Below are 27,965 nucleotides of genomic sequence, written 5' to 3' on the forward strand. Positions count from 1 at the left end.
ATATAGTCTCTAGTCTGCAGAGATGACTTGCATACAAAGGAGGCTTGGTTATCGGTTAATGTACTGAACTGTACATTCAGCTGTAAGGAGTCTATAGGCTGTAGGCTCAGCGCACGAAATGATTATAATTAGCTGGATAAAATATAACGTAGTTATCTTTAAGACAAAATTGAACGTCAGTATTCAGTAGTTAACTCAGACTTACGTGCCACATTAAACATTAAAGGCGTTAAATCAGACTAAAGAAAGACGGAGCAAGGCTTGTTCTAGAAAAAAAAAGGAGTGATGAAAGTGGTTATGGTGTTAAATCTGGTACGTTCTCTCACATTCGTTCACAGCTGGGTTTGATAAGGAGACACTGCCACCTGCTGGAGGTTCAACAACACGCCTGATTGCGTCATCCAGACACGAGGTGATTCAAACCTCACCAGCTTCAAACAACGGCTTTACTTGAATATCATGTTGTAAACGTTGGTATGTTTTAGATTACATTGTTAAACGACGTTTTTGTTCCAAACTAAGTATTTTTTTTCTTTGGGCTAAATCTGAAAACAATGGTATCGTTGTGGTGGATAACTTGCTGCCACGTTACCATCTGCCATAGCATCATAACTGACCGCCACAGCAGGAAAACACTGCTTAGTGCTCCTCATGCGTTTGGGCAACACTGAAGTAAGATCAGTCGAACACGAAATGAAGCTGCAGTCTCACAGAAAGTGGAGAAAACCGGATTGGTCAGGTCTCTCTAACAATACAGCGGCTGTATACTGCCACCTGCTGTGAACAAGATGGATGACATGTGGGGAGGGTGGAGGGGGGGGGTTATACGAAGTATAACAGAAGTATCACAAGCACACTAATCAATTGTTAAAGTGTGATTATGAAGTCTAAAACATTTTAATAGAAAGTTTAACTACTACTAAACAATGCATTACTGAAAAGACACCAGAGCCATCTGAAGTACACGTAAGACATTTGTGTGGTTTTATGTATCAAAACCAGTCATGATTAGTTATATAACCATTTCCAGTCTCCTAATTCCTCACTGGTAAAGTTCCTTTTAGGCTGATACATGTAAATGACTGTCTCTCTTCTGAATGGCTACCTACTGTAGTCTGAATAGGCAGATATATGTAAATGTGGTGGGGGTTTTTGTGACATCACAAAACAATGAATCCAAAATAGGCTACTTTAGTTTCCATATGAACTAAGGAGTAAATGGTACATTTGAAAGCCTTTACATTGTTTACACACTCCATCAAACTCAAACTTTTATGACAAAAAAGTGAGGAGCTCTCAGCTTTCCTTTAACCCTTTATGGGTCCTTTAACATTAACACACTATATGGACAGGCTCTGGTCACCATCCGCATTTATCACAGAGCAGTTTATTCCAACAAACATAACAGCATTTCAAAAGTTGCACAGAGGCTCAAACATAGACATGTTTTGGATGTTAACGTCACAGTTTTCCACAGACACATTTCATGTAAATTAGGATTCTAAATCCGTTTTTTGTTCACAGCTTTTCCTTCAGGCCCAGTGCATGAAATCCATGGTTTCAGGCCAGTAGTTTGACAGATAAGAAAGAGAAGACATTTAAAATTCATGGTTTGTGCTGACTGACAAGGTGCAGTTCTTTAAATTAAAACCAGGCAGTCTAACATTAAAGCATATTCTCTGTAAACTATATCCAGTGATTTCCTCTGCAGGTGAGCAGCCGAGTCTCGGTCCCCTCACCGACTGATACTGATATTAATAATCAGTATATTTGACATAATTTGACTTTACTGTAATTTACAAAAAGCAACTTCAGCTTAGTTTGTCAAATAATCAACAGGGTTTGGTAACAGCCATTGTTATATTATCAATCACACTATTAACATATTCTAGTCAACCCTTATCACTGTTCAGTTACCCGTCATAACCCACTGTAATTTCTCAACACTACACAATTAAACCGCTGGTTTCAAATGAGCTTAAAAGGAAAACTCTCGCAGAGTTTATTCGGCTGTTTGTTGCACACAGATTTAACCTTAGAACTGGGCTACAGAGCATTTCAATTAAAAAAGAAACACTGTTAATAGAGTGATTTAGACTTAATCTATTTCCAGAAGCATCACTTTCGAGTCCATTTTCGAGTCAATACCCTGATCATCTAAAACTAGTCCTTGACCATCAAAGCAAAAATAACTTAAAGTAGATGCAATTTGTCCTAGCAAAGGTTCTAAGCATCCTTGGCAGAACATTTAAGGCTTTTCTTACATGATGTTTCCAAAGAGTTCTAATCATAGTTCACAAAACTCTGAACATTTGTTATTTGCTCAAAAAATGAAGAACATCTCCAATTAAAACAATCAGTGCCTTTTTTGAGCAATAATAATTACACATTTAAAAGCCATATTTGGTACTTAATAACAAAATCTACTTCCATTTTAATGGGTATATATAGTAAACGTAAATAAAAGAATAATTTGTGTTCGTACTTTGAACAGGCAGTAGAAACTGGCCTTTTGTCTCAGAACAGACTTTCCTGTATCAGATGCCTCCTGTTTACAATATTTACCCAGATTTTGATGCAGTAGCTTAAGTGGCATGCTAACACAGTATTGCTCACGCTTTCTTTTTCATTGAGACCACAGCATGCATTAACCCGAACCCATTAGGAGAGCAGACTGCATATCTACAGCCACCACACTTACTTATATGAAAACGAACATAGGTTACAGCATATTAATAAACAACTGAACTAAGAGACATTGATGAATGAATGAGAAATATAACTATATATAATATCTTCATATATATATGATTTCTTCTGACTGATATTACACCTTAACATTAATAAACAACTGAAACTGCTCACTAATAGTCTAGTATTGCAACTAGTCTGATAAGAGATAGATCTATAAAGTGCATGGGACTTTGAAACATCTGAGGACTGTCCAGGGCTGATATACATCATAACTGACATTACAGGGGTGGGGGGTTAGGATTAGTATAGACAGGAGATTACAGATGAATAACATTTCTCAGACATGCTTTATGAACATCTGCTGGGGGACTAATTCATGTAGAAGAGGAAATCCATGTCCAAAGATGCTAATGTTGATAATAAAGAGTATAAGCATACAGGGATCAGTTACTATTTTGTCAATGACATCATAAGACTTTATGCCTCTCAGTTCATTCACTGCTATTTAGCATTCTGGGGGAAATTATAAGTAAACTGTGTACTTGTTCTGATGTACTATGTTCTGATCAACTAACAACTGTTCATTCATATGTTTATGGGTGAAACAGGCAGCTACAGAAGTGATGTGTTACATTAGGTGCTGGTTTCCCAGACTTGGATTAAACCTAGACTTGGACTGCAGTGACAATGGTAAATTGAAACTTTTTTTAAAGTCTGTTTAGGTTTAATCTAGGTCCCGGAAACTGGCCTTAGATGCATCAATGTATTCTTAATCTCAGATTATTTTGGGAACACCTCATTATGCAAATATCTTGGCATCACACAAACCTCGGAAAGAGGTTTAGTGAACGTTTCCCAATCTTGAATTTGTCTCAAAAGTATGCACATGAAATCATGATAGTTTATGCCTTAGCCAGCTGACGTTCAGTAGCTTACTATCAAGGGTGCAACAGAACTAATGTGTTACATTACATGTATTAGATGCATCGGTGCATTTTACCACTTGCTTTAAAGAATTTGTAAAATCAAATCAAACTATTTGGGGACATTTCATTACACAAAGAGTGTAACAATGCTCAAACCTTGGAAAGAGGTTTATAAACTGTTTATCAGCTTCAAACACACTGCACTGCTCATTTCAGTGTTTTCACTACTCTAGCACACCAACTTTAGACTCGTGAAGGTTAGTGATGGTAGAAACGAGCAAAACTATCTTGGGAGTTTTTGGAACTGTTGAGTTCAGAACAGAGGTTTCGATGTAGTTTCAAATACACATTTTCTGCATCATCACGTACTGGATTCCGTTTTTTTACGTCCTTTCTATTTATGCATGCTACAATACTATTTACATGTGTCCTATGTTTGTGTATAAACTGACCAAGCGCTGGAATTAAAAGACAAAAATTAAAGTGTTTGGTGTTTGAAAGCAAGGGCCTGATATTCAGTCAGACTTTTTTGGCATTGTGAGCCTTTTTGGTCTCAAACCTACTGAGGTTTCACTTTTTTAGAATTAATTCTCAGGAGCATCTCAATGACGTGAACAGACTAAGCTTTTTACGCCTCTATAAATCCACAAAACAAACTTATAAAGGGTCCAATTCTGTGCACAGACGTCAGTATGTCATGTCCAGAAGTGAAACTGAGCATTTTGCTTTCAACCGAGCTGTCAGTTCACACTACATATATAAGCATTCCTGATGACAGGACACATTCGAAACCTGGATTTTGAAACTTCCAATCAGTCTGGAGCAATTGATTGATTGATTTTTTTCTTTTTGCTTAAACATTTCAAATAACTCAGAATGAGCATTACTAATCAAGGCCACATTAAGCTGGTGAGCTGAATTTGATGTGTTGTGACCAAGAAAAAAACTAAAATGTGCAGTGCAGGAGCAACAATGAGCAACGCTGCCTCTGAACTTGAATTATTCATGTTCTAAGGCAGAGTATGTTATGGAAGCCTTTGTTGAAATCCCAAGTTTTACGCATTTCCATTCCAGTTATAAGACACAATTTTAAAGTTTTCATAAATAAATAAGAACCCTGGGCACTCAGCTATGTGCAACATAGTACAGGTCAGTACACAGTGAACAAACAAATGCACAATCTTTTTACATTCTGTCTCCTTACAACATTAGAGTTTCCAGTTAAAAAGTTCATATCGCTTTCAGTGGAATATATTTACAATTAAAAATGTAACCTTTGCGATTAAAATCAAGAGCTTTGTCATTAATACCTTTTTGTCCATCTTCATAAAGATGTATTTTGGCTATTTCTTTGACTCTATAACTGCTGGAAATGCAGGGATGTTCTGACCGTCTGTCTGGACTGGGTGTTTGGCTAGATTAATTGTGTTTGCCTTTCTGTTGGTTGCATTGGCCGCTGTGCTGACCGTGGTATTAACTTGCTGTAGACTGCGAGTAACTGGCCTTTCCGTCCTTTCTCTCACTCTCTGAGAGAACTGTTCCTCTGTTCTGGGCTGAAGCTTTACATCTGCCTCTCTCTGTTTCATTTCTCTTCCCATGATCTGCACCCTGTTGCTGGGCTGCTGAGATTTCCCTTGCATTGCAGACTTATTCAAGATCAATGGTGACTGAATGCCTTCCATAAGAATGGGTTTACTTTTTTTACTGATGTGAACTGCTGAGGTTGACAGAACGTCAGATCTTTTAGGCCTAAAATTATGCAAAGTAATCTTCCCTTTGCCATCATGAAGCGGAAGACTGGCATTGTTGGCTGAACCAGACTCATTGGTCTGCGTCTTTTTAAAGATCTTTTGTCCTTGGTTTGACCTTCGTTGTTTCAGTATAACTTCTGCTACTTGGGTGCGGATGCTACCATTGTTCTCCTGCGCTGGTGCCATGCAGCCTTTTCTTTTTTTGAGCTTCTTGCTGACAGGCTTCATGGGGCAGCTGACAGCCATATGTTTCTTCAGGCTGGCGTGGTAAGTGAACTCCTTGCTACAGTGAGGACAAGCATAAACCTCCAGCTCCTCTTGTGAGCCTTTCCTTCCCACAGGCCTACTTCTATGGACCCACACAGATTTCTTCTTACCGTGCGTGTTTAGCTTCACCTTAGCTGCTGGCTCATGGTAGTTTAGCTTTTTTGGCTGGCCAACCTTTTGAGACACATTCTGTCTACTGTTGACTCCTCTAGCTGGCGACAGAACCCCGTTTTGCGCTTTTGCGAATTGCTTGAGTGGGATAGGGTTCTTTTTTGGAGTGTAGCGTTTTTTGTCGCTAGCATTAGCACAAGCTAAAATGTGCTTGTGCAGTTCAGGCATGTTGTCAAAGCTCTTCCCACACTTGGTGCACCGAATAGCGGTGCTAAAGGTCTGAGGGATATTATGAGTAGTGAAATTTGTAGCTGTGGCATTTGTCGTTCCGGCTGGCGTTCGGTTGTGGTACAGAAATGGAGGCGGCTTAAAACTCGGATAATGCTGGTTAATACCGAGGCGTACGTCGGTGCCTTTAGGTTTGACCCCTTCAGATGCCATGATCTTGATGGTTGTGTATAACTCCTCAGTAGTGTTGTCAGAGTCATTGTCATCCTCTGTTTTTATGGCTGGTTTGTAAAACTGGTGACTTTTGTCTTTTGTAGAGAACACTGGGGTTACAGAGTCAGAGCTTACCGGACTATTGTGGTTTTCAGGCCTTAACTTACCATTTTCTACTTCCATGTGTGAGCACTCTTGACCAGGATGTACATCTCGATGATGCTGTTCTAGGTTGCAAAGGAAAGCGAACTCTTTGGAACATATTCTGCAGACGTAGATTTTACCGATCCCATGATAACTGGACCGGTGTTCTAATAAGCCAGTGTCACTCTCAAACAACTGCACACAAAACTCACACTTATATGGCCAAGTGTCTGAGTGCTCACCAATGTGCTGACTAAGAGCTTTCATTGACTTGAAGGGCTCATCACAAACATTACACATAAAGCGCTTGCAAAGAGGAGGCAGGTGTGATGGTTCCTCACTTGCAGGGTTGTCCTCTGTGGAGGTGTCTGGTGGTTCCATTGTAAATTTAACAGAGCAGTTTGAAGTATCTGCAGGCTTCACTTGGGTCTCTGCTTGTCCAAGAATACTGGGAGTAGGAGACTGCGGTGCTGTAATAACTGGATTCTCTAATGAGCCTGCAGTTGTGGATGCGTGCAAGGCCGTTCCTTGAGCAAAGGGATCAAGACAGCCAGCCTGTGGCAGTTCAGGAGCTGATGGCTCACTGGTAGTAGCCAGTGGTTGTGGTGAGAAATGGCACTCTCTTGGCTCAGTGTGATCTGGTGGAGTTTGGTCAGAAACAGAGTGGACAGAATTAGCTTGAAAGAAGGGCACAGCCTCAGAAGACTCCAGTGCAAGTGTGTACTCAATGACAACCACATTTGAAGGAAAACTCAAAGATGTAATATTTGGCTGGTTTACTGATAGGGAAGGAGGAAATATTTGTGCTTCAGGTGACAAGACGGAATCCACAACCAAGGTCCTTTGTGCTAGATCACAAACCGATGGATCTGTGAGAAACTGAGGACTTTGCAAACTTAGAGGTGCTGCTGTAGGGATGAGTGCATGGGCTACACCTCCAGATGCAGAACTAAGCCAGTTGGGAAGTGATACATTAAAAGCTGGCAGGGAATTTTCAGCAGCGACTTCTACAGTAGTTGTGGGTACTATAGGAATGAAAGACTGGGCAGTAGAGCAGAGTGGGAGAAGTTCCTGATTAGGTATGGGTATTGGTGATGATGGTAGTACCTCAGTGGGCACTGCAGCAGATGGGGCTGGAACTGAGAGGAGCTGAGCTGGAGGAGCAGTGTTCAAAACAGCAGGATTTAGTGGATGAGGAGCTGTTTTCGCTGCAGACGGAGAGGGCAGAGACAACTCAAACACAACCCCTTCAGGATTAGCTTGAATTGGCTCAGACACAGCCATTACCGCGAGATCTGTTACTACGGGAGTACTTAGGATTCCTGCATCTGCTGGTGCTGGAACGTCTACACCAGCGTACTGGTTTAGCAAGACTTTCTCTAACATGCTTGAGTTGGGTTTAATCCTCCTAACTGGTGTCAAGGAGGCTGATCCTCCTGTTGAGTCGGCCTCTGCACTCTTTCTGCTTGTGCTCAAATCCAGAATGCACTCATCTAAGACCTCACTGCTCTTCTTACCCACAGCATTGGAAAGGTCTAGTGGCTGCTGGTTACATGACCTCCCTCCAGTGCCTGGTGTAGAGCAGTCCAGTGGCAAAACCTGCTGAATGGCAGTAGTGTCATTTGTGGCTGGAGTCAAAGTTTCCATTTCATCTTTTTTAGATGAGCTTATCACAGGAGACCTGCAGTGACCCTCCATCTTTGGCATCTTAGAGGCAGGCAAAACCTCATCCTGTGCCGTAGCAGTTGTCACCTCAGAAGTATTGCTTGGCTGGGGCGAGTTGGGAGGGGATGTTGTCCTTCTCTTAAACCGGCTGGTTCCTGCAGGTAAAAGGGTTAGTGGTAAAGGTGGACAGAGTTTTTGTCCTTCAGTAATCAGAGTAAATGACTTACTGCTGTCCTGGTTCTGTAAGAGCTGCTTCAGCTTGGGGGACAAATAGATAGTCTTCTCTTTCTGTAAAACAATGGTCTCTAAAGGCTGGGGCAAAACAGTGCCAATCAGTGTAGCTCCAGAGGAGGAGGAAGATGTTGTCAAGATAGATTCAGATTCCAGTTCAGTTTTTATTTGTGGCAGTAGAGGTGGGGTTGACGTCCTCCTTCTGCCAGATGGTTGGCCACAGAGGTCAGAGGTCGTGCTGCAGTCTCTATTAGTCTCTATTTTAAGAGCTTGCGTAATTTGAGCTGGACTGATGATCAAGGTGTCCAGCCCGATCACAGCAGTAGCGGCTGAGTTCACCTCCATCACTTCACAGTTAGCGACAGCACTGGTGGAGATGATTTTCCCATCAATATAGAAGCTGAGGTTCTCAGAGATGTTGCTGGAGATGTCAACCATGTACTCCTCCTCTTGCTCGCACCCCTCCCCACGCTGCTTACCGGCAGTTGAAGACACCCCACCAGGCTGCTGTCCCTGAGCCTCCTGAGAGATTTTTCGGCAGGCCCCCCTGGGTAAGAGATGACGCTCATGTATCCTGCGCTCATGCCTTCGCAGGTTGGTATGAGTTCCAAAAGCTTTTTTGCAGTACTTACAGGCAAAAGAGGCTTTAGTCTCTCCACTTTCGTCTGAGTCACCTCTTCCTTCTGAATCAGGCATAGGAGACCGTGTGGCTGTTTGTGACGTTAGGGCGCTGCAGTTGCCCTCTTTTGAAGGGACTGTCCCCCGAGCCTGTCCCTCAACCTGTGAAGATGGACTGATTATCAAACCACCTATTCTTCTATTTGAGTTATCATGTCTTCTTTCATGCCGTCGTCGACCAAACTGCGTACTGAAGCACTTTCTGCAGTAGCGGCATTTGAAAGTCTGTGGGTGGCAGGATGTTGACGTGTGCATATGGCGCTCCAGGCTTTGCCTGGTAGTGAACTGTTTTTGACAGTGCTGACAAGAAAATGAGCACAAACCCTGGAGGTCACCATCAGGGTTAATATCAGGGTCATAATTAGGGTCCAGGTCAGCATCTGCTTCACTTGAGGGAAAGACTGAGGCACAGTCCTGGTTGTGCATTACTGACTCCTCTGTCTCACCTGTTTGAAAGGATGCATTTTGATTTGTCTTGTCACCAATTAGCAAAGACACAGGCTCTACAGGAAGATGGCTGGTCCTTTGTACTGGCAAGGTGTCCTGATCATCTGCAGAGTGTTCCATCATCTCATATGTGTTTCCTTCTGTCACACCCTCTCTTTTCTGCCCTGAGGCACCCAGGGGGGGGACCTCCCCACTCAGAGAAGGCTGCTTATTCTCAGTGGGGCTCTGCAGAATTAGAGCCTGCTGTTGCTGCTCTCCTGGTGAAACAGACAGCTCTTCTGTTTTCGCTGCTGCAACAGATGAAAAAATGTGCATCATACCCTATTCAAAACAATAAATTGTCATTTTAAATTAATAAATAAAGTGAGTATCTCTCAAAGTCTAAGACAATGAACAATTAGGCTTATTCCATGCAGAGTTAAAGTGCAGAATATCTTGATCTTCAAACAATATGTTGATGTATAGTACTGTGCAAAAGTCAGAGATGGCTCATTTATTTAATTTCCAGCCAAAACATCCTGTCAAAATTCTTTTCTCAGCATGAGGGAAAAAGCAGAGAACATACTGCCACTGTCAAAAAAAAATACACAAAAATTTCTTTTAAAAGTTATTTTGATTTTTCTGCATCATTTGAGCAGAGCAGCTTCCCTTCACACTGCAAATGTTCATGATGAATAAAAGAAATGCTCCAGAATACAATCTTTTTATTAACTTACATTAAAAGGAAAGATTTTGCCTCCACTTTTTGGACAGTGACAATATGTTTAACGGAAAATTACACAGAAGCCTCAACAACTAAATGTAGTAACACATTTTTCAGCATTCTGTGTGCCCTTTGATTTATTACAGCTTTCATTCTTTCTGGGAAGCTTTCAGGTTTTCAAAGAAATCTGCAGAGATATTTTTCACATCTCCAAAGTTCAGGTTTAGAAGTTAGTTGCTTTTTCTGCTTCTCAAGTAATCCCAAAAACACTGAGTGATGCTGAGGTCTGGGCTCTAGGGGTCACCAGTCACTGGGCCTAACACGAGCAGCTTCTTTTTTTGATTTGCAAATTTTCTTCTTTTTTCCCTTAGTGATGGCTTCTTGACAGCTACACATCCTTTCAGTGTTGTCTTCTCACAGTGGAAAGATAGACAGAAACACCTGTGGAAAGCTTTAAATTCTGATTATCTGATGGTGACAGATTTGGTGGTCTGCTAGGTGTTGCATGATTAGATTTTCTCTGTAACTTTTAATAACTTTTTAATAACCTCAGTTTCTGAAACTCCTGCATTTTTCACATATTTTCCTTTGATTGATTATGCAAGCGGATTATCTTGTATTTAATGTCCTCAGAAACATGCTAAATGAATAACTTTAACTTCATGGCCATTTTGAATGAAAATGAAGACTGGCCTTTGATTTCTGTACTACTGGCAGCGATATTAATATAAATATTTTTTACCTACCATTCTCAGGATCCCACATCTCTGTCCCAGTGGCTTCTCTCCACCAGTTATGGAGATTTCCTATTGACTGGGAGACAGAATGAGGACATTAATGGTTGATTTTATATCAGATGAGTTTACAAAGAGCTGTCCAGAGCTGTCCGATAATGTGGGTGTAGGTGTTCATAGGAGAATGTATTACAGCTAGCTGTGCGTCTCTGTATCAGTGGAGACATGATGCAGCACAGTGTCATCCCCCCAAATGTTTAATGATCTAAACCAAACTGATATCCGTAGTAAAGTTTGACATAGGAGCATATTTTATTTCCTGCATGCAACTGTCTGTATCAATCCTTATAAAAACACTTGGATCGTTTTCCTACCTTGCCTTTTGTGACACCACACAGAAAACATATACATGGAAAGTGTATTCATGAAATACATAAAAATGGGAATTTCTGTATGTTTTTAGTATTGGGATAAATGAAACAATGAATGTATTTGAAATGTATCTCGCATGTCAATGCATTTGTTTCCGAGCTAAAAGTAACCTTTGCACATTATTCTCTTTTTTTATTTTTATTTTTTTTATTTAGACTTCTGTGAATGCATTTTGAAGAAAGGCTGTACAGAGGTTGTAAAAAAGGCTCTAAAAAATGTCCTAGAATCTGTTCCTGTGGAAATGCGACCACAGGAGTCATATCTGGCCCCTCAACAGTGTGAAATCATTAGTAAAAGTTCATTTCACACCAGAGCACTCTCACATATTATACATGAAAATTAAAAACTTCATTTCCAGGGCAGAAGAATGTTAACGGACTGCGGCATAATAGAAACAGATGGCTCCCTGATGATGGCTGTTATGCACGAAATACAGCTTTCTATATTCTGCCCTGTCCTTTTTAAGATTCCTGGATGGATCTGCCTTGGAAATAAAGGCAGTTTTTAAGTATAAAACGTAATAGTGTCTTGGTGTGAAGTGAACCTTTAGTAACTGTATATCCAGCCTTGTTACCAAGGTGCACATTACTGACTCTCCATGATATATCTGGAAAAAGTCACCTGAGCATGCTGATACGTTTCTCTTTTGCATGAAGGTGAAATCAAAAAGTAAATGCTGTTAAACAGTAACCAAGTGAAGTTCTTCTGCATTATGAACTACCATATATTGTTAAATGAACTGGAACGCAGTAAAAGGTAATAAATTGTGGTTGTAAAACCAATAGATGGTTCTTCCAGGATTCTTTAGTAAATGGAATGGCTCTGTTTAGTACCATGAGTTTTGGCATGCTTAAATGGTTCTTTGCATGGTGAAATTGTTCTTCTGATGAAGAATGCATTGTATATGGCTCTATGTATAACTTTTTTTTGAAAATGGTTCTATATAGCACTGAATAGGGGTCTTCTTTTTTACAAGCTTGACATTGTAACAATAGCAGAACATATTTGGTTCTATATAGAACCATACACAACACATTCTCCATCAATCTGAAGAACGATTTCACCATGTAAAGAACCATTTAAGCACAAAATGGTTCTATATACTAAAGAACCCTTAAACCTTCTTTTTTAAGAGTGCAGAAGATGGCTATGTTACTAGTAACCATTAGCCATTTGAAGTAGGGGAGTGCAGGGAACAACCTAACGCAGAGCACATTTTAACCCAGACTTTTTACGTAGTTATACAAGGTCAAGCAGCATGTGCTTCTGGCCACATTACCACATTTTCTAGCCACGGTCTCCTGTGAAAATTCAGAGCAATTCGTCAGCGCTTTAAAGAGATCTGTGCCAAAGAGTGTTTTCAGGGCAGGGCAGGTAAGTAATTTTTTTCAACACAAGTTCTTTTCAGTTACTGCGCTGTTTGTGTAATTCACAAAATCCAACCGCATATTACTGTAATCACCGTCTTGCTGCCTAGAACATAGCACTGAAGCATGTGATCAACTCACAGCAAGTGCTTGCTAGGCTTTAGTACAGCCTCCGTACTGCGGGGTTAGCTGTTACAAGTGTTACAACGAAGCCACCTTTAGTAAAAAAAAAATAAATTTAGTCTTTTTGTTCCATATGTTTACCCAGATTTTGAAATAAAAAAGAGAAAACATCTGAAAACATGGATTTTCTTCTACTTTAACATTATCTTTTAGGTGTTAGTATTTTGGTTTTAAATAAGTAGAGTAGTGTATTTGACATGAACAGTTAGTAAAGCTGTAGTTATTCAGAAACAATGTGCCATATTTTACTGATGTGAGATGTTTTTATTTGCTGTCCTACACTGGACAAAAAAAAATGTCATTGTTTGATACACAGTCTCATGTCAGTGTTCATAAATAATTTGATGTGTGTGTTGACTGTCTGTCTGTCTGTCTAACAGACTGATAACATATAATGCAGTATGGCTGGAAATTTGATTTATTTCTTACAACACAGAATTACATTGAATTAACCTTGTTCACACCAATTCATCAGACTTTTCTAGCAAGTGTTACATCTAACCGTCTGTCTGTTACAGGTAACCCCACCCATGAGGTGAATTACAACATTGTGCGTCCCGTCATTTTGGGTGGAATTGTACATGAACGGTAGGAGCTAGAAACAAAGTTCAAGTGTCCGTTTGTAGCAGAGATGTATATGTTGCTTGTATAGAAATATGATCATTCCAACATAAACATTTTTTAATTATTTCGCAAAAAGCTAAATGTGTTAGGTTGCGCCCCTCTCTCTCCCCTAAAGCGCATTCTGTGCTCCTGTTCTCTGACCGTGCCCTGAGAACAGGTGACGGGTGAGGTCAGTCTAGCACTTCATCTGAACGACACAGCCTTTCTGGCTATGTATTTATCTCAGTTACGAGCCTCGTTGATGGAACAGGCTTATTATAAACCTGGTGCGCCATGTTCTGATGAAGCCTCGGCCCACACCGTCGCTGAGCTAATCTGCCACAAGCGCGAATGACTGTTTCACTGAAAGAGCGCTAACGCATCTCCCTTGTGCTAAATCGAGTGGGCAGGCTGCGCGGGTTGTTTTCTATGGCTCTCTATTGTTGGAACCATCCACAATCTACTAAAGCTATGCGTTAAATATCAATCCTGTGCCATCCTGGGCGAATCTGTCGAAGATGACCAAAACGGCAATGAGCGCATTTATTCTGGGGCTTCAGGTGCAGCGCACACATGTTGCGGCTGTGGCCGACAGTCTGCTTAAATAAAGGCAGAGCTGGCCACGGCCGCTGGGCGCAGTCTGGAAGGTCATGGCCGGCCAGACACACGTAATCAACCGTCACATGCAACGGCAAAAGATACCGCAAAGACTTTATATAACCGTCTGCTCTCATTTCATATAACTGTGTATAAAGTCTCAATCCGCTAGGTGGTCCCGTTGACTGTGATGCATGGCTGTGCTGTATAAACAAGATGCTGGTGACCACCACTGCGGTGAACGTGGTTCTTTGGTGAGGGTCCATTTTACGCAGTAGCATCGCAGTGGAGGTGGGAGTCGCATGCCTCCGCATTGCTTACCGGCTCTGTTGTAGCTTGTGGCTGCTCTCATGTGGGCAGGATCCGGGCTGAGGCTGCTGCAGTCCCCGGGCCGGTGGCTAAAAGCTAACGCTCCTTAAGGTTGTCGCTGCAGAGCGCACGGCGTCTACGGCGCATGCGCGCAGCAGCCATACTCGCTGATGGCACAGCACATGATCGCATTTCACTACCAGAACTTGGAGAGAAAGGCATCTGGAGGACACCGAATGCCATAGTAATAAATAAATATGTCATTAAAACAATCTTAAACATATACTTAAATATAAAAACATTCAGCAATTCAGCAAACTTCAGCAATCATATTTCATGCTTTATTGAAGGATATATGGATAGATTTACTCAGGCATATACTGAATTATTAGTTATACTAGGATATACTTAACTGTATAATGATGGGTTTAATGGTTTATTAATTAATAATGTACTCTGTGTCCTCTATAAAGGAACAGGTAGATGGTAATATACACCCCAGAGAAAACTGGACATTAGTGGAACTGGGATTGGGCATGGTTAAATACTTATTGTTCATAAATCCTGATCTGGGTGAAAACACCTCCCAATAGCCCAAGCAGGTGCTGTCATTTTAGCACCTGGTGGGCCAGAGGATCCCATTCCCAGTCCTGAGGATCCCACACTACACATTTTTTTTTGTTTTCTTGCATCAAGCTCACCTAGTTCAACTCATTAGCCAGAAAAAAAGCTCCAAATATGCTGGTCAAGCGTGTTAGAATACATGTGCAGGGCATAGGGTCCCCAGGACTGACTTTGTGAACCACAGTAGGCTGATTGTAAACCCTCTGTAGTTTATTCAGGTGTTAGCTCTGGCTTAATCATTTCATCGACTTTTTTTTCACAAATTTCTACTGCTATTAATATTTAATTGAGCGTTGCTTGTAATTGTTTAGCAGGGATGCTGATAAATACCCCTGTATGTATGTATGTATGTGTGTGTGTGTATGTATATGTATGTATGTACGTACTTTACTTTTATTGTAAGTTAATGGAATCAGACTTTTGTACACACATTGTAAAAGGCAACAGGCATTTTCAACTTATGTCAAAAACTGAAAAACAACAAAATATGGAGATACTAGGTTTTCTTCCGACAACAGCGATATATATGTATTACTTGCTCATCTGAATTATTAACTATATTTATAGTAGGGTCCATGACACGTGTGTGTGTGTGTGTTGGAGGAGAGAAAGTTAAGGTTATGTTTGTATGGTGTTGAACTCTAGTTTAAAAGGAAATTTCACCAGTGACTGCATAATTAAATCTTTAAGATATAAATAAAGTCATTCAAAAATAAGTTCATTCATAAAAGGTTTGATGTGAAATGTACTGTTCTAGAGACCTTTACTCATTTCACAGTGGTGGTAATAGGAACCAGACGTCCAAGAAATGTAATGCCTCTAAAAGCTACCTCACAGAAAGTCATTACATAAACCGATTCCAAATACACTGCTTAAAGAGTGAGTCACTGTGTTTATGATGGGTTTGGGAAGGTTTTGGCTAAAATGTATTTTTTATCCATTCATACCGCAGAGGTACACACGGGGTGTTATAAGGCAAAATAATCTCATAAAAATATATATTTTTTCACACTATTTTTTTATTTCATTATTCATTATCAGTATTACATATAACAACCCAGAAGACACATGTAGGCTCACTGGTGGTTTTGGATAATAAATAACTAGGCCTATGTCTCAGTTCTGACCTCTGGTTCCAATCACCACCAAAGAAATCATTATGTTAGTCATAACGTTTCTCTACAATTTAATATTTCACATTAGTCATTCTGAATTACTTTGTATACATGTCATCCACAGGATTACACTGACATTTTGAAAAAGTGGTGGAATTCAGTAAGTAGGTCTGTCTTTGGTCCTCAGTTGCCTGTAGTTTTTACATTTAACCACTGGAGGTCACAATCTTTCAGTTTGTTGTGGAAGGTGGAAAATGCAGTGTGTGTGCCTGTGTGTGTGTGTTTGTGTCTGTGTGTGTGTAATGAATATTATTTGCTTCATCATGATGACTTGTTGCTCCTTCTTAAGATCTTAATAAGGTGACTGCATATGTAAAAGCAATATTACAATGCAATTTCATTTACCAATTACACTTCTTTAAGTGTAAAGGTTGGTTATTTACTCAGATTATTTTCACTTCTTTGTAAGTTTTAGTTGATTAGTCACAGGCTTATTACATACTATGGCTTATCTATCACCAGCTACAGGGGCTTCAGTGCAAACTGGCTGAGCTATTCTTAGGTTATAGAAGTGTGTAATAAAACTTTGGGCCGGGGGAGAGGTTAAAGTCTGTTGACAGAATGAAAACAAACTATTTTAAGAATATTATATAATGAAAACAGTTTTATATCTGGTAACATGATAGTGTTCAGTGAACATTAAGAGTCAACACTTTATTGACTCTTAATGATTCTTAATAGATTCTAGCTTTTAGTTTTCACACACTTTGGTTGAATGGAGGCGTAACATTTCTAGTGCCAGATAAGGTCAATAATATCTCATTCCAGGAAAGCTTAGTGATGTTCAGACATCGACTTGTCTACTCTCACGAGGAACTTTCGATTTAGCCTCAAACATCACCTACGCTAAGGATCCAGATCACCACATAAGTACGTTAGGATGCTAAGCATTGCACGTCACAGCCACTTTTCAGACTCCATATTTACACAGCCTGGGGGGTGTACGTGCGTTCAGGTATATATTTTTAGACATATTAAGACGTTTAAATACCTCTTATTAAATGTTTTTTTTAGATTTTACATTTTACAGTATTTGAAAATGCCAGCTGCCCTTTACATTTATGTGAACATTTATGAAAGTTTGACTAATAGATGTGGTCTAAAATCTCATTATTAACTTTAACATTACCATAAGTTAACATTAATATAAATCAACAAATTACAATTAAGAACATTTTTCCCTCTCTTATCATTTTGGAGAGCTGAGATATAATCTGAGAGTGTATGCACTATATTATTGGCCAAAATCTTAAAAGCCTGTGTAATTTTCTGCTTACATTTATATGGATGTCCACTGAGTAGGCTAATCCCTGAAAGATCATAGAAAATCATAGTTATACAGATGTTTTATACAGGGGATTGTCTAGAATAACTTTCTGTTGAGCTCAGGGAGGTGGGAAACTCCATTCCTGGAGGGCTGGATTCACACCTGGTTCAACTCATCACTTCATTTTCCAGACTTTCATCCATAAGCATTACAGGCTTAGCTCTTGCTGGGTTCTGATCCTGTCTTGCTAACAGGAAACAGTTTATTTTTGTAAGTTCACACAAATCATCCACTGCTCCAGTTGTTTAGGGAGTGCCCCATGGTTCTGTCCTTGGACCCATCCTTTTTATTTTATACATCTCATCACTAGGTCAGATTCAAATCATTCAAATTCTTGGGCTTAACTTTCACTGTAATGCTGATGAAATTCAGAGCTACATTAGCATTGCATCCCCCATAGTCTCAGCTCAACCACTAAGTTTATGCATTACAGATTTAAGACACTGGTTGATAATAATTTCTTGAAACTAAATGCAGACAAAACTGAAATCTTGTTAGTTGGCCCTAAAACACAGGTTTCCAATCTCACTGTGAATGTTGATGGTATTCATATTAAACCAGTACAGTAAAGCTGTTAAAAACCTTGATTTCATTCTTAATTTTTCACTTACATTTGAGCCCCATATTAAGTCACTTACTACGACTGCATTGCGTAATATTGCACGCCTCCGCCCTCAGCTTAACAACGCTGACGCTAAAATGCATTCAATTTCTCCCGCATTGATTCTTGCAACTCCCTCTTTAATGGTCTTTCTGTTAAATTGCTCAACTGGCTTCAGTTTCAGTGGTTACCAATATCCTCCTGTACCAAGTACAAACTTCTCCTAACTTTGAAAGCCCTCAATGGTCTCACCCCTATATAACTTAGTGAACTCCTTCACCCATACTGTCCTTCTCGCTCCCTCAGATCTTCTGCCACTGGACTTGCAGTCCCACGCACAGTAGGGGCAGATCTGCTCCCAAACTTTGGTACTGTCTCCCACAATCTCTATGTGACTACTCTACCGTCTCTTCTTTTAAAGTTTAGCTTAAAACTTTCCTCTTTACTGCTCACTATTCTTCTTCCTCAAAGTCTTAGGTCTGTTTTTTTCCCCTTGTTTTGCTTTGCTTCTTTTTGTGAAGCATCCTAGGGTTTGTCAAATGTGCTATATAAATTGAACTTACAATACATTGAAGTAAATATCTTGTATATGTACTGTTGATACATTACTTACATTAAGTAGATGTATTGTTAATATGTTATTTCTGTTACACAAAACCCAACCTTACCCAAAACCTAACCCTAACCCTGGCTGTAATCCTAACATTAACCTTAACCTCAACCCAAAACCTAACCTTAACCCTGGCCATAAGCCTAACATTAACCTTAACCTCAACCCAAAACCTAACCCTAACCCTGGCCCTAATCCTAACCCTAACCTTAACCTCAACCCAAAACCTAATCCTAACTCTGATATGTTTTTGAGATGTTACTGAGAGTCTGTTGAGTGTTTGTTTCATCTAAAAAGGACCTCTGTACATAAAATATCACCAATAATAATAACTAAATAATAAGCCTAGGCTTCTTAGCTTTTTAGTAAAAACAGAAGTATTTACATTAACAGATGTTAAGAACTTTTGCAAGTTTTCATTGCAACAAATGGATGAAAGTAAGTAATGTAAGACGTTCTAGAAAACAGACAGATGCTTTCACTTAAGTACAGTTTCTGAGTACAGTGCTGCAGTGGTAGCAACTACCACATGTGGCACTTTATCGGCCTTTCGTTAGCTTATTTTGTGCAGTTGATATTTTCAATGTTCAGTTACACACAGCACTCAGTAGGCCTCGTTCTGCAGACCCCCTAATGGTCATTCAGCCAGCAGAACTGAAATCAACTCAGATATTTTTAATTGATATAATTAAACAAAATATTCTTGCTGTAACTCTGTTATAAGATTAACCAGGATTCTGTTGTCTGTGTATGTGTGAAATTTTTCTTTGTTGCTAGCGAGCAAGGAATGAGGGGCAAAAGGTGAGAGTTAAGAAACCCCCGCCATAAAAACAGTTCACATCTCTCCACAAAGATGGCTGTGATGGAAACAACCTGTTGAACTGCAGCTTTCTTTATCAAAAAATTGTACTGCTGCCACAATAAAAACTAAAATTTAAACACAATAAAAACATTTACAAAGCTCATTTACAAAGACAAATGTGTGTGTGTGTGTGTGTGTGTATATATTTATATATATATATATATATATATGTATAGATATATAGATATATATATATGTGTGTATATATATATATATATAATATATATATATGTATACACCCCTCCTAATTATTGAGTTCAGCCACACTCTTAGCGAACAGGTGGATAAAATTAAGCACATATCCCTGCCGTAGAATGGTGTAAAGCACGCCGTCACTAGACTCTGGAGCAGTGCAAGCACATTTTGTAGAGTGATGAATCACGCTTCTCTATCTGGCAGTCTGATGGACAAGTCTGGGTTTGGCGAATGCCAGGAGAACGTTACCTGCCTGACTGCATTGTGTAAACTGTAAAGTTTGGTGGAGAAGGGATAATGCTATGGGGTTGTTTTTCAGGGGTTGGCCTAGGCGTCTTAGTTCCAGTGAAGGGAAATCGTAATGCTTCAGCATAACAAGACATTTTGGGCAATTTTATGCTTGTAACTTAGTGGGAACAGTTTGGGGAAGGCCCTTTTCTGTTTCAGCATGACTGAGCCCCTGTGCACAAAGCAAGGTCCATAAAGGCATGGTTGGATGGGTTTGCTGTGTAAGAACTTGACTGGCCTGCACAGAGCCCTGACCTGAACCGTTTCGAACACATTTGGGATAAACTAGAACAGAGATTGTGAGCCAGACACAGAGATTGTGATCTGTGTCTGACCTTTCCAAAATCTTGTAGAATCTCCATATTATTGCCTATGTATTTAGATTGGGATGTCATAAAAGCTCCTGTGGATGTAAAGTGTAGGTGTCCCAATACGTTTGTCCATAGTATATATCATGGTGAAAAACATTGTGGTGTTAAGAGCTTGCCTCGACAAAAGCTCTAACTATAGCTACTACAAAGGGTAAGGCCTGTCATAAGCCTTGGTGAAGCCAAGAAGTAGCAGTGGAAATGCATTTAGCTCTTACAAACATAGACTCATGTCTTTCAAGCTTGATCGTGGGAATGGGACAATTGTGTGAGCATGTTCGTGTGTAAAAGTGTGTGTGTTCCAACTGGGTCCTATTGTTCTCTGAAGAGGAGTAAAATACATCCTAGTTTAAAGCGGAATCCTTTGTCACATAGATTTAGCCACTGTGTGTGTGTTTATGTGTGGTATGTATATATTACAGAGCCCCCTCAGCAAGCCTCTGTTCTCCCCAACAATCGAGTATTCTCGCGCCATCTCTGTGGTCTGACTGAATCTGTACCTACTCTCCTGCATCTACTACTCAACCCACATTGATGTGTTCATCCTCCTACACACACACTCCCTCTCTCTCTCTCGCGCTCTCTCTCACACACAGGCCAACCATTGAGCCCAGCGTGTGAATAGCATGTTCCAGGCATGTTGTTCTTGTATGTTAATGTATGTGATCACATGTAGCGCGGTATGCAGCTAATCACGTGATCATTCCACTGTCACACTGACCTGAATGTGTGCGTGTTATTGTTCTACTGTCTTACTGACCTGCATATGTATGTGTGTGATCATTCCACTGTCTCAGTGATGTGACAAGGCCACTCTTTTGTATGTCCGTCCTACTAAAGTACGTATGTGTTCAGCTGTTCTGTTGTTTGTTTGGATATGTCTTTGTGTCCATGTGGTCTCTTTGATGGTTTACTGGGCAGTCTTGGTATGTGAGCTTTAGTGTTGGGGATAACTTCGCACAAAGTATTTGCAGTAGTATGAGTATGATTTCCTGTAAAGGAGTAGTCTAACGCATTACTGTATTTACATTATTGTGATCACATTTGCAGTTACTGTCACTGTGGATAGTGAAAAAATAAACAGACTGCTTATCTGAATTTAGTGACATCACCATCTGAGTGCAACCTCAACAGTGTCTCATGCCAAGATAAAGGCTAGTTTGACTATGTTTAGGTTCATAATATTTTCACAGACTCTCGTATAATCACAGTCTGTCGTTATTTCATCAGGAACGCACATATCTAAAGCAACATCATCTCCATCGCTATAGGAACCATCAGAAAGATCTCTTGTTGTGCATAACACAACAGGAACAGGAAAAGGAAGCTGAGGAAGAACAAAATGTTCTGTAAAACAGACTCAGTTTCTCAGTTTTACACAACTCATCACAAACAATCATGTGTGCAGCTCATTGAGGTGGATCACTTTATTGGGGTTAGATACATGCCTGAGTGTGCCAAGTCCACGACTACAGAAGCAAGTGGTTGCCACATCACACACACATACACACTCAAACACAAACACTCACTTACACATAAACACAGAGCTGGACAATGGTGGTCTCTGATCAGCGATAATTGTCGCACGTAGGCGACATATGTTCCAGCTGCATCCCACCAAGCAGTGCTTAACGCAAGAGGTTGAGGAACAGAGAGATATACAGAGACGTTCTCACAGCAGCAGATGTGCAGTCAGCAAGCCCTCATGCTGCCACACACACACACACACTATTCTCAGCTGTTCATTACACTCAAACGTCAGCCTATAACATTCTCTCCATGACTTCAACATCATGTGCTTTACATTTGGGCAGCTTTATACAGATATGTATATACAGTACCCTTCACTGTGAGAAGACAGCTCAACACTATGGGTCTGAAACTATGTGTAGCTGTCAAGAAGCCCTTACTGAGAAAATGAAAACAACTAGAATGCGGTAAAATACAGAAACTGTAGTGCAAACTTCAACATCACTGAATGTTTTTGGGATTATTTGGACTGTGAGAAGCAGATAATGCAACCAACGTCGAAGACTGAACTTTGGAGGTGTGGAAAAATATCCCTGCAGATTTCTTTGAAAAACTGAAATCAGGTCTCCCAAAAAGAACAGAAGATGTTATAAAGAGAGAGTGAACACACTAAACATTAAAGTTCTTTGATATTATTTACAGTTATATGCAAAAGTTTGGGCACCCCTGGTCAAATTGCATTTGCTTGATTTTCTAAGTGAAAATAAGTACACATTCTCCACAGAGAACACACTTCTGCACATTTTGACGCACGGTTACTGTTTATCTTACTATGATCGTTATACAGGTAAGCCTATGTGTGTGTATGTGTTTGTATATATATATATACATTTCTTTTATTAATTCTTGCTAAATTAGTTCTCATACTCATATCCATAGCTGCAGACGTTCCTGACACCCTTGCACACCCTTGACCCTGTCTGAAGATGTGGCTAGTAGGTATGCTTTTAAGAGGCTTATTATAATATATTTTGACAACCCAGATGAAAGGCTGAAAATATAAGAAACCATGAGGTAAGGCAGCCCTTTTGGTTATATGCCTTGTTTTTCATCAATCGTACACAGTGTTAATTCAGTCTGACATGGTGGTTAGCATGTGATTTTTTTAAGAACTAGACATGCTGGTTCCATAAAATTTAGAAACTACTCTGCACAGAAAATACCTAATCTATGGCAATAAATCTGCTCTTATCTTAACTCCCAAGTGTTAAAACATCTTGGCATCTCTTAAGCCCCAGTCAGAAATCATTACAGCTGTCAGGCCTGTTTTTGTACTCTTTCAATAGGAAGATTATCCCACCTATCCAAAATTATCTAAAAGGTTGTAAATAATTAGCTAGGTGTGATTTGTGTGTGCATGTGTGTATATTTAGAGTTTAAATAGGAGTGGACCATTTGGCAAAAATTGAATATCACAATACTACAAGACACTTTCTCTATGTATAATATGCATCACATTTTTCTGTTTTCTAAGGTTTGATAAGTTGAAATACACAAAAAAGATCAAGCTGTGCTACTTTTCAAAAATACTGCCAAAACTTAGGTATACAATGATGATGCAGTATATCATTACATCAATAAATATTCTCATATTTCCTCCCCCATGTTTTATCTTTTATGTAAGTCCAGAGATATTATTCACCGGGTGGTAAACAAAGGAGAAAACTCCTAACACTTAACGTGGTGTTTGATTACAAGGAAAGTCCCGCCCTTCAATAAAATGGGCCAGTCAGCTTGTTATTTAAGCAGCTAGTGGGAATCCCCCCCCCCTTTGTGGAAGTATGTGCAGGCACAGTATCTAGAGCAGAAAGCCATACTATTGAGCCATATAGTACAAAATATTTATGATGTTTTTGTCAGATTTTATTATTTAACAAAAATGATCTGTTTTTGAAATATTGATGTGGCTTTTAGTTTTATAGGTCTCTCCTAGAGATTGAAATCTGGTCTTGACTGAAAACAGCTGCCCAGAGGTGTTGCAAAGACTTTCCTATAAGAACTTTGGTAAGTCACAGTTATCGCATGCAGTAACAAAGGCATAGTTTCATTTGTTGTAGGAAGGCTGAACGCTACCAAAAATCAAACAGGTCTTTACCAAAATGCATATAGACCAAGACAGCAACTACAAAAGTATAAAGTTTTTCACAACCCCCGAAAATAGAATGAAACACTTGCTTTATAAAGGAAAAGTCTACACTGGGACTTTCCAATTAGATCAAGATAAATTGCCTGGAAAACAGGAGCTACTAGGGGAAGATTGGTTTACATTTAACACTAATGTTCCATAAATTACTGGAAAGCCCTGGTGCATGCCAGATAAGGCTTGAACCCTCACAGTCACAGCTCTATAACATAACAATCTCATTAAAACAGTGGCATGCTCCAAATATTCTACAAAACTGGCCAATCAGACATAGATGAACCCAAGGCTTGTTGCCACAGTGATAGCCACCTCTTCACTCCCTCTTGACACTGTTTTGTCTGCTAGCATACACCAGAATCAGCACTGCTCTCCCACATGCTTAATTTGGAAAACTTCACCAATCTTATAGCCGTCCTAATCCAAACTCTGAGAGGTAATACCCCAGAAAATTGCTTCATGCCACTTTTGGTAGCATCTCCTTAACAAACTATAGCTGAATTCTGCCATGTTGGCAACATTGTTTCTTTTTATCACAAGAGAATGGTGGAGCAGATAAAATGGTCTCATTTTATTTAGTCACAAATAACTTTGTAGTTACATATTAACTATACATGTAACAACAATATAATCACGGGTGATGTATTCACTGTTACAGATGGACTACGGAAGTGCTGCGTATGCAAATACACATATACATCAGTTTCTTTTTTTACTCATGTAGTTCCAAAAGTACGGAGCCCTGCTGATGACATCCCATATAAATAAAAATAATGAGTGGCCACGCCTTATTAACGCGTGAAAGTGAGATCCTATGCATGGTCACGACTTAATAACACATATATTTTAAATAAGTCCATAAATGTTTTAAAGATATGTGATGTTGGTGTGTAAATACTGTCACATTACAGGATGATTTAAAGCCAGACATTTGGTTAGGTTCAAGCGTGCTACTACTGCCAGCTAAATGTTAGGAAAGTTAGCATTTCCCATGCAGATGCTGTGTGGATATATATATATATATATATATATATATATATATATATATATATATCTTCATCTCCAAACACCCCGAGTTATGTTGTTGTGGTGTTGTTCTCCAGCATCACTGCTGTGTCTGATCCACTCGTGCCAGCGCAACACACACTAACACGCCACCACCACTGTCACTGCAGTGCTAAGAATGATCCACCAGCCAAATAATACCTGCTCTGTGGTGGTCCTGTGGGGGTCCTCCCCATTGACAAACAGGATGATAGGGTGTACAGAGAAAAAGATGGATTACAGTCTGTACCTGGAGGACTATAAGGTGCACCTATATGGTATGTAATATATACATATAAGGTGTTGCCTTTTTATTTGATTAAATATTAATGCCCAAAGATTATAAATTTGGATTTTCTGCTTTATTAACTTTAAACATGAACATTTGTTGTCATACCTTGTTTTTGGCAGACAGGGTTGCCAGGTCCAACAAAAATCTCCAACCCAAAGTTTGTTTAAAAGCCACCCGTTAGACATGAAAATTGTATAGTTTTGTCCCACAGATTCAATTTTCAAGCTAGCCCAATTTGGCAGGAGAACCACCAGCCTGGCAACTCTGATGGTGGATGCATGAGTTGTACAAACACTATGACCAAAACTGAAGACCCTGAATGCACTGCATATGTGAAAAATGGAATGAACATGACTAAATACTTCACTGGCCCGTCACCATGTCTAGTTAGTCTGCAGAACTAGACCCTCAGCTGTTAATCTGTAACTGAACTCCCTCACCGTCATGTGCCCCTCCGCCCACTTCTGCTGATACACCGTACACCATAGCAAGGACACCATCAGTGTGTGTGTGTGTGTGTTGGAGGGTGTTTCTCACAGGCTCCCAGTGTGCTGAGCTCTGAGGTAAACATGAGCCTGGCCGAAATAGCCCCCTGCTCTGCCCTCGCAAACACGAACACACTGGCGCACAAGTGCTGATAAACACACACACTCAAACAGATATAGTACATATGAGGCGGGTGTTGCGCATGAGCAGAGGAAGCTGGTGTCAGGGAGGGCATCATTTATCAGTAAGCATTCAAGAGCGCGAGGGAGAGGGAATTTATGGCAGTGTGGGAGAGCTCGTCTCTGTCCTCTATCTGTGTGTTTTTATATGTGCATTAATCTGCATGTATTAATCAATGACTGATAGTCACTGTTACAGTTTGTCGCTGTTCTGTGCTCCGTATCGGCTTTTTTCCTCACTGTTCTGCTCTTATCTGCTTGTACATGTGGTTGCATATGAAGTAAGTGTCCCGCCCGCTTGAAACGGTGCAGGATTTTTGGTAGCCCCTCCGTGGCTGAGAGTCTGACTGAGATTCATGCTAAAAGAGCCCCATTGTTCACAGTTAGAGAGAGAGAACCTGGGCTGCTGCCTAAAACCACATGGAAACACACACACACACACACACACACACACAAGTGCCAGCCTTATGTGCCTCACATTACTTAACTGACCACCACTACCTCGTGTTGGTAGCGAGAGAGGGAGGGCGGCAATGAAAGACTTGGTTATGACGTTGCCATTGACAATCAGTCTAATAACTGCTAGTCTTGCTTAGTATTTGTATAAACATTGCATTAGTGTCTGCAAACATCCTCAAGTTAACTTAAAATGTGTAAACTTTTTTGATGCTACTTTAAAAGATCATATTTGCAGCAACGACACACCAAATATAAATACTTCAAAGTAACCCACACTTTTATTGTATACTAGCTCAACAGTGCAGTGATTTCACAAAAAAACACACACAGTCAAATTAAAATTTGATGAATATGTAAATATTACAAAGCTGTGCATTTAATGCATTATTACCAATACTTCCTCAAAGTTATCCACATTTAGTTCAACAATTTTAAATACTTCTTAGAATTATCCCTTTATCCTTCATCTTTGGTCTTGAAATGGAGTTTTAGAATAGCTCCCCCCTTCCAATCTAATGCTATATAAATTCCTATATCTACCTTATGTTTCCCAAAATGAAGTTTTCACCATCCCCCACCACCACCCTTCTCCCTCCTGTTAATCAGTGTTATCTTTCAATCCTACCACTGTACAAAAGTGGGGGCCTTGTAACTCCAAGCAGAAGCCAACTTGTACTTCAGCCCAAGTCCTCAGAGTTCTGTCCATTCCTTCCATCACAGTATCCCCTCATACTACCAACCTAAAAGCGTGGTCTGAACTCACAAACTAGTTTGTATGAGTTGACATTGTTTTTCTCCTCCAGCATAATTCAGTTAATTTCAAAATCAACAAATATTTTTCAGAACAGAGCAGTGATTGTGATTTGGTGCCTAATAATAACCATAAACCTTAGTGTTCCAGTGAAACTGAACATTCCATTTGATGTTTTTTAAATATTTGTTCTGAACATTGACCAAAACATTATGTTTGCTTGTTTGAACGGTTTGAACCAAACATCCTGTTTGCTTGTTTGAACTATTTGAACAGAACATTCAATTTGATTGAACTTTGGTTGTTTAAACTGTGAATAAACAGTCTATTCTTTTGCTCTGGCTTCTATTACTGGTTGTGATCCATTTGCACAACAGTATCTTGGCTAGTTATCTAGTAAGAACAGTGCTGGTGTACAGCAACAAGCACAAAACGATTACACTGCAGCACATCTGAACATTATACACATTGCATGACACCATTTAATTCTTTTTTTAAGGCTTTGTAATTGTAAAATGTACTTTCAGCCTCTTTAAATTGAATTGGAAATCATAACTTCTCATCTCTGTGACTTTTCTCAAGTGAAATACAATATCGGGGAGGGTCTCCGAGCTGAGTGTTTCACTTGATGATGGATGGGGATGGTGGGAGGGAGAGGTGAAACATCATATTATTGGACAATATTATTTTTCCCCACCCACTGGTGCATCATGACATAATCTAGAATCAGTAGTTTTAGAGGTGAGCAAAA

At 39.8% G+C, this 27,965-nt stretch overlaps 1 protein-coding gene across 2 annotated transcripts; it reads right to left on the reverse strand.

Annotated features, from left to right (window-relative positions):
- Positions 1-1,354: 1,354 nt before the first annotated feature.
- On the reverse strand, positions 1,355-14,410 carry prdm2a (PR domain containing 2, with ZNF domain a). Of its 2 annotated transcripts, none has more exons than XM_036579167.1 (3): positions 14,296-14,410; positions 10,805-10,871; positions 1,355-9,642 (listed from the first exon to the last, which is right to left on the reverse strand). In XM_036579167.1, exons 2-3 carry the CDS (start codon positions 10,821-10,823, stop codon positions 4,964-4,966), a joined length of 4,698 nt encoding a protein of 1,565 aa, XP_036435060.1. In that variant the 5' UTR covers positions 10,824-10,871; positions 14,296-14,410; the 3' UTR covers positions 1,355-4,963. The 2 variants fall into 2 exon arrangements, with proteins under 2 accessions (XP_036435060.1, XP_036435059.1); XM_036579166.1 differs by having other exon boundaries at positions 1,355-9,645.
- Positions 14,411-27,965: the final 13,555 nt, after the last annotated feature.

This window comes from Colossoma macropomum, unplaced genomic scaffold (assembly GCF_904425465.1).
Source record: "Colossoma macropomum unplaced genomic scaffold, Colossoma_macropomum, whole genome shotgun sequence".
Taxonomy (NCBI): Eukaryota; Metazoa; Chordata; class Actinopteri; order Characiformes; family Serrasalmidae; genus Colossoma; species Colossoma macropomum.